At 46.3% G+C, this 16,609-nt stretch overlaps 3 protein-coding genes across 3 annotated transcripts; 2 read left to right on the top strand and 1 right to left on the bottom strand.

Moving 5' to 3' along the window:
• Window positions 1–1,717: 1,717 nt before the first annotated feature.
• Window positions 1,718–2,972, top strand: BDBG_05383 (Fe/S biogenesis protein NfuA; the record flags this gene model as incomplete). Its single annotated transcript, XM_002623829.2, has 3 exons — window positions 1,718–1,996; window positions 2,162–2,692; window positions 2,826–2,972. 3 exons carry the CDS (start codon window positions 1,718–1,720, stop codon window positions 2,970–2,972), a joined length of 957 nt encoding a protein of 318 aa, XP_002623875.1.
• Window positions 2,973–6,081: 3,109 nt separating this feature from the next.
• BDBG_05382 (uncharacterized protein) lies at window positions 6,082–6,507 on the bottom strand (the record flags this gene model as incomplete). The annotated part of the gene is made up of 2 exons (XM_031722123.1): window positions 6,082–6,243; window positions 6,328–6,507. Coding segments are annotated over 2 exons (329 nt in total), but the record flags the coding sequence as incomplete, so codon positions are not given.
• Window positions 6,508–7,190: 683 nt separating this feature from the next.
• BDBG_05380 (PSP1 domain-containing protein) lies at window positions 7,191–16,482 on the top strand. Its single transcript, XM_031722122.1, has 6 exons — window positions 7,191–9,991; window positions 10,089–10,208; window positions 10,788–11,011; window positions 11,213–12,766; window positions 12,851–13,511; window positions 13,599–16,482. Exons 4-6 carry the CDS (start codon window positions 11,326–11,328, stop codon window positions 14,155–14,157), a joined length of 2,661 nt encoding a protein of 886 aa, XP_031578937.1. The 5' UTR covers window positions 7,191–9,991; window positions 10,089–10,208; window positions 10,788–11,011; window positions 11,213–11,325; the 3' UTR covers window positions 14,158–16,482.
• Window positions 16,483–16,609: the final 127 nt, after the last annotated feature.

Raw genomic sequence — 16,609 nt, 5'->3', positions numbered from 1 at the left:
AAAGTATTCAGCAGACTTGAATATTTCGATGCGACATGTTGAAAATACCCCTCCCCCCAAAACAAATACAACCGATGCCGCCTGCGGCGAAACTCAAAACTTATTCTCAACTTTTTAAGTTTTATCTCCTCTTCTACACCTACGTACGAATGCAAACCCCTCCGCCTTATCCGAATTTTCCCCTTGGGGTTGAATTCTTATCCATATACGATTTGATATCGAGCGAAACCAGAAAGTGAGCGGATATGGCCAAAAACCCTGCTTCATATTCCTCTCGCCTCTTCTCTTCGCTCGGCTCCATCTCAGGAACTCGCCACACTGGACTTGGGGAAGAATCTGATTTGAGATCTATTTGAACAAAGTAAGAAAGAAAGAGATAGGAAATAATTGATTCCCAACGTCTCATATTGTGTCAAAACATATATATTCATTTATACTTGTTGTACCTGTGACGTATATATTTATACTGCCCCGTATTTAACTCTTCTCTCTTTTTTCTTTTTTCAATCCGTATATACCCGCATAGGTATAAACTGAAGCCGACTTCTTTATGTTTGTCGCGTTATCGTCTCTCTAGTTGTCTTGATTTTCTTTCTGGATTCCTTTCTATTTCCTCAAAGGATGGGTGCAGGGTTACTATACCTCTCCCCTCCCTCCCTCCCTCCCACTCTCTTATACATATGCATATTGCAATGCCCATATTTGTCAGGTGTTGATAGTCGGCAGACTGGCTGGCTGGGGTTGCTCGGGACTTTGTCACTACAGTGACCAGGATATGGGTATGAGATAGGACCTCTTTTTCGCGTTTTTTTCTTTTCAGAATATTAGTGGAATTATTCTTCTTCAAAAATAAAAATAAAAGAGCTTTTACTAATCGTATCTGCGACAAACCACGGACAGAGGTGTTGGAAGCGAAGGCACGACTATGATGTTACGGACGTTTTTCTTGTTAATTTTACTTCTCTTCTTGCTCCTTTGGCTTTTTTTGATTCTGATTCCCTTCTATGGGGAGGGGAGGGAACTCTTTCTGTGACTCTACTTTCAATTTCCTTCTCCATTTTCTCTTTCTTTCTCCACACCTCCCCATTTTCCTGATTTGGATTTATTTATCATAAGCTCTTTTTAACTACGAGCAGGATAGAATTTGTTCCTTTTATATTCATATATATCTCTTATTTCGACCTATTTGATTAATTTGATTCATCATAGTATATGACTAAGTTCGAAAAATCCAATTGGAGAGAAGACCAATTTTTCGGAGGGTTCTTATCAAGTTTCGAACAAAGGGAAGAGAAGGAGACGACAGCTTCCTCTCCCTGGTCAACCCCGCATTCAACCTGACTTGCGTATCCCATATCTTCATCCTTAATCACACTAAAAATTTGTAGTGTCAAGTATCATGGTGAGCACCCTCTAGCATTTCATTTCCCTCCCTACTACCCACCCACCCACTCACCCGCCTTTGTTCTCCCTTCAGTGAGGAAGGACTATTTGCCACCCGAGGTTAGAGTTCGCAGACAATCACGGTCACGTGCTATTGCCAAGACCCACTGGATCAACTCCAGATTACTAATGTCAAATTACGTCATCCGGAACTCGGCTTTCACGAGACCAAAATTAAAAATAAACTCAAAAGCTTTCATCCTCGCATCGACTCAACCCTGCTGCATCCCATACGTCGTGATTTAACTGCTTGTGTACGAATTATACATACACAATGGCGGCACATACTCTCTCTAGATCATTCACACGGTCGATCTTACTATCACGGCCTGCCAGTCGGGTTCTGACGCCTGCCCTGGGCGACTGTGGGCCCGCTTGTATCTCGCGCGTGCATACCCAAGCGGCGAAAATCCCGGTCCTCACCTCGTCGACCTCACGCCATAGACCAACTCTGGATCCGCGACATCAGCCCACCAGGCGCGGGACGCAGATAAATGGGGCCACGGGGAGCCGGTCGATTTTTATTCAGACGGAAACTACCCCGAATGCTGATGTAAGTGGGCGCTGCGCAATCCTTTTTTTGATAATGAACATGAATTCATGTGCAATGTGTATTGTGGATGAGGAGATGTATGAGGGAATGCAAGCATCGAACAATGAAGGGAAGCACAAGCAAATGAAACAATCAGCTAACTCCATTGGTATTTTGTTCCTGTAGGCCCTAAAATTTAACCCTAACCACCCTGTCCTCCCCGAAAACTTCCCAACCAGCTTCGTAGAATACCTCTCGCCACGCTCGACCCTGACACCCCCATACCCCTCTCCGCTAGCCGCAAAGCTCCTCAACGTCGACGGCGTATCGGCCGTCTTCTACGGTCCGGATTTCATCACCATCACCAAAGCCGGCGATGCAAACTGGGCACATATCAAACCCGAGGTCTTCAGCCTGATCACCGAGGCGGTAACCACGGGCGAGCCGATTATCAATGTCGCAGAGGCTGGGGCTGGAGGCCCGCCGCCCGAAGAAGACTCGCTGAGCTATAATGAGGATGATGATGAGGTTGTTAGCATGATTAAGGAGCTGCTGGAGACGAGGATCCGCCCTGCGATCCAGGAGGACGGAGGCGATATCGAGTTCCGGGGCTTTGAGGATGGGATTGTTTCTTTGAAGCTGCGGGGTGCGTGTCGGACGTGCGATTCGAGTACGGTGACTCTGAAGAATGGGATTGAGTCTATGTTGATGCATTATGTGAGTGGATTGGCTTTGTTTTTATTCTTCCCTTCATTTTTCCATAGTCCCGCTCCTACGCGGACTTACCGACCATGATATTTGAAGGTCTCCTTTTTTGTTGTTGGGAATTGAAGCTGACCCGTCTTTATAGATCGAGGAAGTAAAAGAGGTCAACCACGTCCTGGATCAGGAGGAAGAGGTTGGCTTGCACGAATTTGCAAAATTCGAGGAGAAATTACGGCAGCAGAAAGGTCCCCAGGCGACGGCTGCATCGAGCAGCCTGGACGCGGCTGAGTAGTCGACATGACAAGCAACGCTTCGTTTTGGGTCCCTCTTTGTCTGTTTTTGCCTCCCTCTAACCTTACGTATACCTCATAGCCTACCCTTTGCTATCTAAAAAGTCTTCCTTTAGATCGATTTCTCATGCACCCCTCTACTCATTCGAGGTCTTGCTTTCCGTCCACACATACCCTGGTATATTTATATAGATATTTACATATCTATATATCTTACTGCCCTTAGGTTCTGCATGTTTTCTTCACCTGGCTCTGTTTTACCCTTTATGATTGTGTTAATTTTTACTTTCACCATCTGCTGTTGTGTACAATAAGTGAGTTATTTTGCTCGTCATGCTGGATTTTGAAGAGATCTATCTCTGTTAGATATTTACTATTATTATTATGATTATTTCTTGATTCTGGGGACTTTATCCAAAACCATCCAATATGCTACCAACTGGCGCTCTAAGCTTGCCCACTGAACTGGGGCCTTTACCAAACACACAAGCCTTGTTCTTTAATATCACTTGAGAATGAAGAGGTGGGATGCGAGCGGTATTGATTCATTCATTCGCAGCTCATCCCTCTCCCCTCCCCCCCAAAGATAGTCGGCTTTCTGTGCTGTATGTATGTATTATCTGCCAATCTATCCGGAAGATGCTACATTCTGAGATGGCGATGGCTTGACTCATTCCATAGGTATCAATAGAGGCGTTTTGGCTTGTAGTTGGATGGGGCATCTCTATCCGGCTCAATATGCATGTTTTGTTCGTAAATAAATAACATGTACCGTTCAAAGCTAGAGAAGCTACTTCATAATAATGGAACAGCGCAAGAGTTCCAGCAGACACAATACTTTGCTGGGGCATTCTTTCTGTGAAACATGCCCATGAAAACAGAATTCAAAAAGAATCTTGGAAAGGGGGTCATACTGTATCATGATGATTAGACAAACGACGACGAGACAAACACCAGCATCAGCAGTCAAAAGATGATGGTCCCTCATTGAGAGCCCATTGTATATGTAGTTAGTTAGATATATAGTCTATATGCCAGCACGTATTCTCATCACCTTGCCCCGCGGAATAACGTCGAGAACCATGCACAACTCCTTTCCGGCCTAGTTCCGCCGCCGCGGCTTCCTCCACTGAAGCGCCCCTCTCCACTGGACTGAAAAGAAAGATGAAAAACGGTATAAAAGTAACAACCTCTATAATCCTGGAACAACGAACGCAAAGATACCCGCCGGGGCACACGAAAGCATGGAACAACACGCTTTAAATCATTTCCTTGCAAAAAATGCAGTTGAAAAAAAAAAAAAAAATCCTGCCCGTTACGTATAGCGCGGTATGGCAAACAAAAGCGAACTTGAAAAAAGGAAAACATACATAAAAAAGAAAAAAAAAAGAAAAAAGAAGAAGAACCAGCAAAGCGACGAGAAAGAAAGAGAAAATGGCCAGCTTATCGACGAATCAGGCTTGCAGGAAGAGACAAATCTTGAGACAAAAGTGATCGAAACTTCCTACAGAATAGTAGGTCGTCCGGCAGCAGCGGCGGTGGCGGAAGCGGAGCGGGATGTCAGCAGGAGCAGGAGCATGGCGGACCCGCCGAGACCCATCATGACTTAAGACCCAGTGCCGAGCTGCCGATGGCGGGGGGGTTGACTCAGGTAGCCAAAGCTTACACGAGAGTTCGAGGTTAGGAAGAAGATTTAACGGGGATCGCTTCGTTGCCGGTGTTTACTCCGGTGTTTTTGATACCGATGGGGGTGGCAGACAGAAGGAGGACACGGCGGTAACTTAACCTTGAGAAGATATTCATGGTGAACTGAATCCCTGAAAGCTAGTTAGTTAAATATGTGGCAGTTTTTTTTCTTGCTTTCTTCTTTTTACTACTGTTGCGCAAGCGGTTGCGCGTCCTGGACATGAATTGACGGAAATTTTTTTCTAAGGTTTTGTTTATCGTCACTCTTTACCCTTTTGCCTTGTATGGATGTCATCTTCTGCATGGGGTGCCAGCGGGATGCAAAGTCGTTTCGTTTCGTTGTTGGCCCTGTTCAAGGAGCTACGTAGCGACTTATTTTCTTTTCACTCTTCCTTTCCTCTCTCAGCTACCGGCAAGGGATGCAAGGAGAAGAAAGAAGATAAACAAAATAAGGAAAAGTAAAAATATCACCGCAAAGAAGACCGAGTCCAATCGAAGTTTCCGTCCCCGGAATCATCCCAGGCAAAGTGCAACAAAAGTCAAGCGAGAGATGAGGGGATGAGGGGGGCGAGCGATGATTCCATGAACCGGGGGTACGCCCTCGATAGCGTGTATCATAGATTCATATATAATAGAGGAGCACAACTATAACCCACAACCCCCTCCGGGGGGCCATCTGGCTAGCCCGCCGACGTTCCTCAAGAGCATGCGCTGCAGCATTAGGGCCTATCACAAAGCAAGAGGAATGCAAGGGGAACCCGGCCTTGTCTGCTGGCTTGCGCCTTTTTGAAGGCGAAGAACGTAGTAGTGTGCATGGGAGAAAATGGGAGATCGAGGAATAGCTCTGGCTCAGTAGTTAGTTATTGATCAACCATTGGGAAGTCCTGGAATTGGCCCTATTTTGGCATAAGACGGAGATGCGGGGTGCAGGAGATTTGATATTTTCCCCCTACTTCTTGATGAGTTTCTTCTGAATTTCTTTTCCTGTCTCTTGATAGGTCGTAAACGTGGTTTAGCTAACTAGTTTATCTTTGTTCGTTCTCACATATTGAACATTATTTATTATTGGCTTTTTGTTTTCCACCCTGCGCTCATCCTTTGCTTTTGTGCAAATGATTGGCGGAGGATTTTATTTGTTAGTGCTAGGGGTGATGAGCTAAAAACTTTCACAAGAAATCTAGATTTTTTGATGTTAGTTTCATCCAATTTTGTAGGTTATTCATTCGTCTTTTTTCTTCGCTGAAAGTGGGCTGTAAATGTAGAGACGACTGCATGGTCTCTTTTCTCTTCTCTGGAGCATGGTCGTCCTCATTTAATGAACTTCAGTACCGGTGCCCCTACAAAGCAGCGGATGAACTTCAGGTAGGTAAAGGCCGAAATACTATTCCGTAGGATTATTCGAAGCAATCTCAAGTATAATTTTCCGAAGTGGTAGTAGTTACAGCGTAGGGCTTGGTGGCAGCACATCGACGCCTTGAAAACCCTCACGCATCCAAACGGGTTGGGCGGACGAGTGAGTGAGTAGTATAATAAGTGGGCTTTTGACTTGGCCAGGGTTCCATAAAACCCCAGGAGAGGTCAATTTACCTGTCCATTCAGTCAGACTGGAGGCCATGGAGGAAGAGGGAAGAAGGAAGCCCTGGGACTCGGAGCTTCGAGGATCATTCATACCTTCATCTTGGGTCCGTCTGTTATTACATACATATCTTGGTTTTCTACTCCATTCTTTTGTATTTTGTATCTTCCCCCCCTTCCTGTGTATGTTTTGCCATGTGTTGCTGCTGCTTGTAGCTGTAGTGTCCGCTACAGCGTAGGTAGTCGTCGCAGGGGGGGGGGTGGTTGTGATATGGCCTAGCTGCATGGACTTACTGGCTTCGTCGAAGTTTAGCGACGCTAGTAATTATGAGTAATTATGGGGTAACAGTGCTTGGTGCTTTAGGGAACACGGACGCCTATACCGCCTATAAGTTTAGTTAAACAAGCCCTCTTAAACGCCGAAGTTTTCGAGCGTATGCCGATCAAGCCAAGCGGCCGCCACCGCCGCCCCCCACGACCGCTCTGAGCTGGCCGCAAGGAGACGACTCTATCCCATAAATCTGGGATGCGATGGGATGGGCTGGGCTGGCGCGAGACGAGGAGCTAGCTGCCCACACAACCATTCATATTCCCATCCCTTGCCCTTCCCCGCTCGTCCCATGCAGTTCCGCCACAGCTTACTGGTCAATCGTCGCATGGGCTCGTTATTGGGCCGAACATGCCTCTTGGGGTCGAGGTCATCTTTGCATCCTTGTACATTCATGCATTTCCTACTACTCCGTACTGCACAGAGTAAACTACTACTTACATTTACAAGCTAATAATAAATGCCCAGGATGAGGCTGGTGGGTTTGGTTGATGCTTTGGTACCTGTTCGCAAGCAGCCTGACAAGATCTAAGGAGGGAAAAAAAGGCTGGATGTCAAAATTGACAGATGGTCTGTTGAAAACGTCATACTCGGCTCGTACTTGCTTGGAAGAGATTCCAGGTTTAAGGTTGCTTTTTTACCGTGGTTAAAGCTGTCTGTCCCAAGGCCCAAGGATGAGTTAGAGATCTCGAGCTGCTGCTAAGAGATTATATCTCTACAGCTGCCCTTTTTGCAGTGCTTTTTCGACTGGATACTGGGTTGCCAATCAAGATGCCCGGAACTCACTCTGCGCGACTTTTACGATTTGCGGGGCTCTGAGGACGGAAGTTGATCCTCCAAACTATCATGATTGAGCCAAGGTCTGATATCATTTGCGGGGGAAATAATTGAACAGCTCTCTCCTTGTGGTGTGTGTGTGTGTGTGTGTGTGTGTACATGCTTGCCATACATCTTCAGCCGTTTACTTTTAATTCCTTTCCTCGACAGCTATATCCGGCTTGCTAAGTAGCCAGGATAAACGCCTAGATACTCGGCAAGACAAAATCCCTCCCACCCCAAGCCGAAATGACTGCTTGCCCGTCCCACCGCCTGCTTGCATACTATGTTATTGCATAGAATATTTAATATTATTAACTATAGGTTGTTGCGTCTAGACACATGAATGATGGAGGGGCTAGCGAAGGAGGGTCCGCTTGTTCCATCCGTTTTGCTTCTCCATCGCCCGCCAGTGCGGAGACATGCACATGGTTTTAAAAGAAAGCCTACGGGAGAACGGTTGTCCGCCCAATAGCAGAGCAATACGGATTACGGAGTAGACGCAGAGAAACTCAATTATAGGGGGATGTTATCGCCTTGTTTCGAACTTGCGATGGATGGCTCTTTGAGAGAGATGGGTGAAGGGCTGGGTTGAATTCAAATCATGCCTGTTTTTAACTCTTTTTCTCCGCATTTCTTCGCAATCCATCCATCCCCCGAGCCGTTCCCGCTTGACTCGACTTTTGTGCTTGCTTTTCGTGTGTAAGTTGCCAAGAGGCTCTTCATTTTGTTGCTGTTTGTTTGGTTTTTGGTGGCTCCCTTCCCTCCTCTCTCTCCGTAACTTGAGAGAACAAGACGCGAGGAAAGTCAGCGTGTAAATAATTTATTATTATTCAACAACGCTGACATCCAGTCAATCCTTGCGACCGTTGAGACGAACCCTGAGCCTTCTGGTCTGGATGCTGGAAAGTATAGGTACAAGGTACAGGCACAGGTAGGGAGGCACTGATATACCTGTACTGACCTAAAAGGGCTCACAGCCAGAGACTCCACCGTCTCTCAAGAGCAATCTTCTAACGTAAGGTGCTTAGTCAAACTGGGATAGTTATATATATATATATATTCTCCTTTGCCTGTTAAGTGAAGTGTGCATGGGTGTTGATGATAGACGGAAGAGCGGGAGAAAACAGGGAGCGAGCCCCTTCTGGCGGCCCAACTCCCTGCTAGCCTGACAGGAACTAAGCAAGAATAGCTCCTCTGAAAGGGTCTGTGGACTGTATTTCCGGCGATATCGATTCCTTCAGAAACAGTTGGACCGTTTATCTAGACGATATGTAGTTATTCTCCCAACAACAATGTCCCACTAGAAGTAGAATCCCGTAGCTAGTTTGGCCATGACAGCTCGCTCAAACGCGAACAGCTGCCTAAACCGTCTCTAACTCAAACTCTCTTCTCCAGCAACTCAACTCAACCTAATATTCTTTTGTTTTAGCCTTCGAGGGCCTTCTTTTCTGAGTTCTCCTATCAAACACAAACTGCTTTCCAGATCACTGCTACGGCGTTGCTTTAGCCACTTTCTGCGCCGGTTTCCAGGCCCTTTTAGCCCGCCCCCATCCACCCTCCAGGCTCCATCCAGTCTCCGTCCAGTCCCATCGCCAGCTTTCTCCTTTCTCCGCACACTACAATCCGTACAGACGAGGTAAATAAAGGATAGCTTGCTTTTATTTCTACCAGACTTCCACCAAACAAAACCAACTGTCATCTTGACTGGTCACGGACTTACGGTGGACTCTATCCAAAACTTTCCCAAGGTTCGCTTTGCCTTGAACCCTCCCTCTCTTTGCCCCAGAGTCCCGCCACCGGGCACTTCTTCCTCCCCCCCCAAATGCTCCCGACTCCCCTCCTCCATCGTCATCAATTGTTTTGCGACCGATATATCGCCCCAGCGCTGCTAGCATTCGATCTCGAGGATGCATCTCGCCTAATGTCCGTTTAATGGCTTGTTGGCGGCAGATTATACTCCTGATACCATAGACCTACTGTACATCCTCCATATCAACACATCCATCCCACTGGACTTCCCGCAAGCCCACATCGCAATCCGTTGATCTCCCCACCAGAAGCGGAAGCGGAAGCTTTGCTCCTCCCTCCTTGTTATCCGACCGCTCACGACCTCCGCCTACAACACAACCTGCGCATAGACGCAGACATACTCAGGAACTACAAACGAAAGGATTACGCCAAAGAGTTCACATTGGCTGTGTTCAAGGACGCCAAAAAAAGAAGAATAAAAAAAAAAACGGACGAATTAAAATACAAAATATAACCCTGTCACCAGTAGGAAGAACGTTGGTTTTCCATCTCTCTCTGCGCTCATCCTAGGCGTAATCTCTTCCCAGTATCGCCACTCGAACCTCGTCTGGCCACAAATCCAGCATATTTACCTCCCGACGCCCTGAAGCCTGGCCGCTTCAACTTGGTTTTGACATATTTGTTTGGTGAGGGAATTGATTGATTGATTGATTGCTGCATACCTCTTCGCCGTTTTATTTTAGTCTCTTTTTCCTTGTCCTTCCCTTAACTTTTTTTCAATTTTTTTTTTCACTCTCTTCTCCTCCCGTGCAGTCGCCCACAATAATAAACGGAGCCAGAGTCAAAAAAAAATACCCTAGAGTAGTGAGTATGACGGCACTATGCTTCTTTCTCTTGTTTTCCTCCTCTAGTCAATGGTGCTTGTCTAAAATTATCACGCAAAGGAGCTAACCGTTGATAGATTCATATAGATTATTGTTACGCGACTGCATCCAAGAACCAGCCCCTCCTGCGATACCTCTCCTTTCCTTTTTCCGCTCTCTTTCGACTGTCGCATAGCTGAGGACTACTTTGTTTAACGGTAAGCTCTTGTTCCTTTCGCTTTTCTAGCTATCGGATATATATGAAGCCCCCTTTTGCCCCACGACGGATCCGCCGGAATCGCGCTTTGTTGCTGGCTGCCCCGCCTGTTTGCTCCATCAGAAAGGCTTAAAAAACATAGCCCATATTTCTATGGACTACGTCATTCGGAAATTCGCCCGCCTATACAGAGGGTCCTAGCGTGGAGATGTGTTTTATGGCATTTTCGAAAACGTTTATCAATTCCCGTTTAGAGGCCCGGCTGTGACCTCCAATCACGGGTGGGAGAAATTTGATTCGCCACCACTTGCACGATGTTGGTTATTGTTCCCCGCCCTCCGGCCCACTGCGCGCCATACAATGAGAATATCCTTATTTAATTGCTTGGATATTCAATTGTCCGATCGTATGGATTTCCTCTCGAATCGTTCACCTTGCTAACTCAGTCGACTCTAGCGGGGGATTTCACCTTGAACCTTGAGGCTTTTCTTTTAACTACCGATGGCAGCCTTGTGATTCTTTTATGGGGACGACCTATTAATGTGAATGTGATGGCTGACTCTTCTCCTCACGATTTTAGAGCTCTCATTCCCTGTGTGTTTGATCTATCTACTGGCCACCAGCCATTCACCTCATTTGTTCTCTGCGATAACAACACTACGCGATAAATCAGGCGACGCTGGGCGGATGTGCCTGCCTCTGCGCATCTAAGGTTCTTGATTGCGTGATCAACGCATTATCACTTCAGAGTCTGCTCAGCAGCGAAAGAGCTGAGACTACAGGCTACTTATTAGTTGACAAGTTGTAAGTGTTTTGTGCTTTCGCTTCCAGCTCAGCATACACCTTGTGAATTTTGTCGATCTGGATTCACGGGCAGCGGGGGTTCGCAGCTCATGAACTTCCATCACCATTACTCAAAAGTCTCCTTGACGCCACAAGTCGTCCCTCTAAATAATCTTTTACAATTCCCATACCGCTGTCACTTTGCTAACGCTCTAATTAAAGCTGTATAGAACATAGGTTTGCTTCAACCGCCAGTCGAGGTCTCCAGAGAATAACGTTCTTCCCCATATTCTCCGCCTGAACTTCTGCCTTGATTCTCTGAAGTCATCGCAACCATGGCTTCGTCAAGCAGGAGCACGTCTAGCAAAAGTACGACCCCTGCAGCAAAAAGCCCGCATCCCACATACCCACCTCCTGGCAATAACGCTTCAATCCTGCTTGAGAAAACTCGTCCTGGCGTTCGAAGATCAACTCCGGATTCCGAGGCTTTGGCTTCTTCGGAGGATGAAGAGCACCATCATGGCCAAACCCCAGCTGCTCCCGTAGTTAAGCCCACGCGGCGCACATCATGGCTCAACGACCCGAACCCGCTAGCTCGGAAAGCCTCTTTACCAACAAGCTCCTCTTTTTCATCGGCACCTTCTAACTCTACAACCTCCGCTGCCGACCAAACCACATGGGGAGGTGCCACTAGTCCCGGGCTTAATGCCCCACTTAACTGGGGATCAGCTGGGACTGGGTCCTTCGCGTGGTCGTCGATCTGGAACCAAGAGGCCCGCAAAGACCCTCCGTCGAGATTGACAGAAGTTCTTCAGTCACCCACTTCTAGTATTATGCCATCTGCATCAACTGCCAATAGTGGTGATGATATTCTTAGCCCACTAGCAAGAACAATATCTGGGGACTCCAACATTCCATTTTCGATCCCTCTTCAGCCTACCCTGAAGACATATCGCTCCCAGTCATATTCTGTTGGCCAGCTAGATACGGACCAGCAAGAGGCTTTGTCCCCTAATAACGGCGCCGCCGGTGCCCCAGCAACACGCAGAGGGACTGCTGCGCCATTATCTTCAATCCAGCGCCGCTCTTCTAGACCAAGTATGCTTGGAGACCTAGGCCATGACACGGCTACCCTTGGCCGTGTTCGTGAAGACGAAGGCGATGACAACGCCGAGGGCGCTGACGGTGGATATAACTGGTCTTCTATGAACCAAGCGCGTCGGATTGAGCAACTTTCATTGGAAAACGCCCTTTTGCGTCAAGCTGCATCCGGACAACTTGACAATTCTCGCTTCCGCGATCGTGCGATGTCTTCTACCTCTGCAACAAGTGGGTTCTCTATCGCTCAGAGCCACAACCCGCACCGGCTCCCTGGAAGTGTTCCAGAGGAGGGCGATTTGGCAGTCGAAGATCTGGATGAACTGGGAGGGATTGCTCCTGGTTATAACAATGCAAGGAGCAATGGTTGGAGAAGGCTCAGTGAACATTCAACTAACCTTGAAAAGCAATTCCCGGCCTTTAGTTCCTTGGAGAATCGTACTCTTGAGAACGTTAAAAAGGCCCACTGGCAAACTTCCCTTGGCTTTGGTAGCGCACCGGAAGGACCTCAGAGTCGTCGCCATTCTTTCGCTGATATCCCCATGAGACACCGGTCTACTGGCTCCCCTGCTGATTCCCACCCACCCGCTATTGGCTCAGCTGCTTCGATGGGTAACCGAGACGATAATTTTGCCAATTTTGCCAATGGAGTTAGTGTTTCTCCTGCGGATAGTAGCCGTGAGTATTTTCAATTTCTTTCGAATGATCGTTATTCAGGACATGCAATAGAACAACAATGTTTACAAGCTCGATTACAAGCAGCTTCCTACTTCACTGGACACGATAAGCCTGTCCGTGTCTCCGATAATATCCCTGCCTCTGGGATCTCTACGTCGCTCCACCAAGCATATGTTATGCCCAACGCATTTGGTCGTCAACACTCGAATTTGGGCCACGCCCACCAGAACCAACAGCTTTTCATTGTCACATTCAAGTGTGGCAGGGCTGACGTTTTCTATATCCAGGAGGATACTGGACTGCAGGTTAAAACTGGCGATCTTGTAATTGTTGAAGCAGATCGGGGCACTGACCTTGGCACGGTTGCTCATGCAAACGTCACCTGGGCGAGAGCTCGCGAACTGAAAGAACACTATGCAGAGGAGCATTACAAGTGGCTTATGATATTCTCCCGCCAGAGCCAGTCTGGTCTTCCGAATGCCGTGAATCCAAACAGTACCTCTTCCAACTTGAATGGAGCCCCTGGCAGTGCCGTGGGTGGTATGGGACCACAGACCCAGCACGGAATGCAAGAGTCTCAAGGCGGAGATATTAAGCCGAAGCTGATCAAGCGGCTTGCTCAAAGCCACGAAATCCAGACCCTCCGCGACAAGGAAGGGAGCGAAGCTAAAGCTAAGCGTGTTTGCCAGCAGAAAGTAGCCGAGCATCGGCTAAATATGGAAATCCTCGACGCTGAATTCCAAATGTATGTTTACTTTATAGACACTCCTTCGAGGACGATGCCTTGATACCAAAAGAAAGCCCCAGTTAACTGACCACATTGTTTATACAGGGACTGGAAGAAGCTCACCTTCTATTATTTCGCTGACACTTACATCAATTTCAACTCTCTTGTCACGGATCTATTTAAGATCTACAAGACTAGAATCTGGATGTCAGCTATTAACCCAGCATCGTTTGTTACGCCTACAGCTGGACTTCAGCCCCCTAGTAGTCTAGGGTTCACTCAAGAAGGCCATCCAGATCGACGTCGACCCCATGACTTCAAGCCTTTTGTCCCCAGTGCTGGTCAGGGAGTAGTGGCTTCCGCGGGAGGGTTTTCAGACGCAGCTGCCAGAGATATCACAGGAAGCTTCCGAAGCCAGTATATGGACCCTTACCAGGCATTTGCCAGCGGCAGACAGCATGATCCGGGAATGTCTGGATTTTCACAGGGCGTGCAGCCCCAGACAGATCCATTTGCTTCTTTCCAGCCATCTAGCTACGGGACGGGGGAGCCGAATTTATCTGACCTTCATAACGCAGCTGGGTTGGGCCCTGCAGGCCGCCAAGCACATCCCACCCACGGCGAATGGGCAAACCGCTTCCAAGGTCTTTCACTCGGTTCTTGAATATAGTTTTTTTTGCATACTCGGACGCTTTGTTTCTATATGGCATCTTATATTGCATTCGCTTTCTCTGGAAAAGGTCTCATCCGGATCACGGTATCATTCTCCATTAAACTACAATCCAATCCAATCCAATACCCCCCAATCGTTTCAGTCGCCAAATCGATTTTTATTCTCATTTTTCCGCTCCCGACTGGCTTGTTCTGATTTTTAAAGCCGGAGTTATCCGTTTTGCGTTTTGAACTCCGTACTAGATTTTTCATACGCCAAACCGAGATATCTAGGATGATGATGATTTCCTTTTTTTATTCCCGCTTGCAGCGAATCACTCCCATCCCTCCCCACACAAACATTTCTCAGGAAAGTTTGTTTCTTAAATAGACTAACTACCCCCCGAACTCACGAATGATGCCTCATCCCATTTTGTGATGATTGTTGCTCCGAGAATCGTCATATTTTCTTTTGCGCCGGGAGTTCCACCGCACTTCTTTGGTTTTATGAACGAGTTGGTCATGCTTGATTTGACTTTGGCAATTGTCTTTGTAGTGCTTTCTCTCTTTTTTTCAAATTGTGATTTTGTTTTTTTGCTTTCCTTTTTCTTTTTTGCTTCATTTTTGTTTATAATTTGTCCCGTTTCTTGTTCCCACTTTCTTAGCGTTATAAGGAAGGGCCATATACAGATTTTCACGAGAGTTTACGACGAGCGGGTAAGAAGGAAGGATGTTTATCAGGATACCAAAATCGCTACTTCAAACCACCCGAAGATTACCTACCCTCCTCCTTTGCCCCTAGTTCTCTGAACTTTTCTCAACTCGTTACCCAGCTTTGGTCTTGTTTATATTTTCTTTCATTTCTATCTACAATTCTTTCTCTTTTCTACTTATAGTACTTTTTTTTTTCACGCTTTCTCTCTTTTTTTACTTCCCCCTTTATTAACGTTGAGAGACTAAAAAAGATTTCAAATTTTCCTTCACCCCCACCCCTTCTTTTTATCGGATGGGCTACATCGAGAAAAATACACAAGAGGATCGGTGCGCGAGAAACGAAAGATTATAAGAGTGGATATTGGAGAATATTGGTACTAATTGGGAATTTGGGAAATTAGTTTATGCTGGACAGGGAGGACTTTTGATCTGTGTTTTCTTCTTTTTATCTATTCATGTAATTTGTTTGTATCGTCTTCTATTCATTTCTCTTTCTCCACGTTTGATTCCTTTTCCCCCCTCTTTTTACCATATCCTCTACACACGACGTCCCCCCTGTCTCACTCGAGATACATGACGGTCCGGAGGACGGAGCCATTCTGGCCCCCACTGATGATTCCGGTCGGCCTAACTCCACTACCCCTATCACCTCCAAACAAGTTCCCAACCTCTGTTTCGCGGGGATGTGCCCACTACAAATCAAACAGCGGGCACGCACTACACTTCCCACCTACCTACTCTTTCTTCATGTAACAACTATATTTGTGTTTTTTTTTTTTTTTTTTCCGTACCTGTAAAAACCTTATGCACAATCTCCTTTCTTCCTATCCTCCTCTCTTCTCTACCTTTTCCAAGTTGATATAAAGTTTTTCTGCCAGACTTTTGCTTATTCTAATATTTTCCCCCGCGTTCTGCTATATTCCATATTCTCCTCTTCTCAGTTTTGTGTTTCATTTCCTTTTTTCCCTCGTCTACTTGATGTCTTCGTTGCGTTAAATAGGTTGTTGCATTTATTATTGTTTTGTTGTGTTTTTATCTGGTGCATTCTGGAGTGAAAGAGACAAGAGAAGTTTTCTTAAGTTTATTTTGTATTTTGTTTTTTGCAATCATGTTTTCCGGAACTTGGGAAATCGGTGCGTGTTGGGAGCTCGGATATAATTTGACTGGTTCTTCGTTTACTATATATTTCAGATCGGTCACCTAACTTTCTTTCATTAACTAGTTATACAGAAGAAATTTTTCCATCTTACGATTTCCTTTTTCCTTTCTTCTCTCTACTTCTCTTCTTGCTTTGCGATATAACTTGAGAAGCTCATATGAATTTAATATTTTCTTACTTATATTTTCCCTTTCAAATTGCTCAGAAACATCGCTCATATATTTCTTTCCCCCTTGTTATATGAATATTGATGCCTTCTTACTTTTTTTCGAATTGATTGATGGCGGGAGTACACGTATCCATGGTTGAGTAGTAAGTATAGAGACAGAGCACAGACAGAAAAGAGAAGCCCAAGACGAAGGAAACAAATCAAGATTTATTTTTAAGACTGGTGGAAATGAAACTGTAGTATCAGGAATATTAGGTATAGGCTTATTGATCAATATATTAGTATTTCTTGTTCGATCCTCTCCTGGTCTCCGTCTCCCATCTATATATACGCTCTGATGTTTCTGGAAGCCTGAGTATCACATGACCCAGCCCCTTAAACCACACATGTATATGGGGGTAGTGGTTCAGTGCATCCTGCCTG

This window comes from Blastomyces gilchristii (assembly GCF_000003855.2).
Source record: "Blastomyces gilchristii SLH14081 genomic scaffold supercont1.11, whole genome shotgun sequence".
NCBI classification, from domain to species: Eukaryota; Fungi; Ascomycota; class Eurotiomycetes; order Onygenales; family Ajellomycetaceae; genus Blastomyces; species Blastomyces gilchristii.
This window is presented reverse-complemented; position numbering and strand designations above follow the sequence as displayed.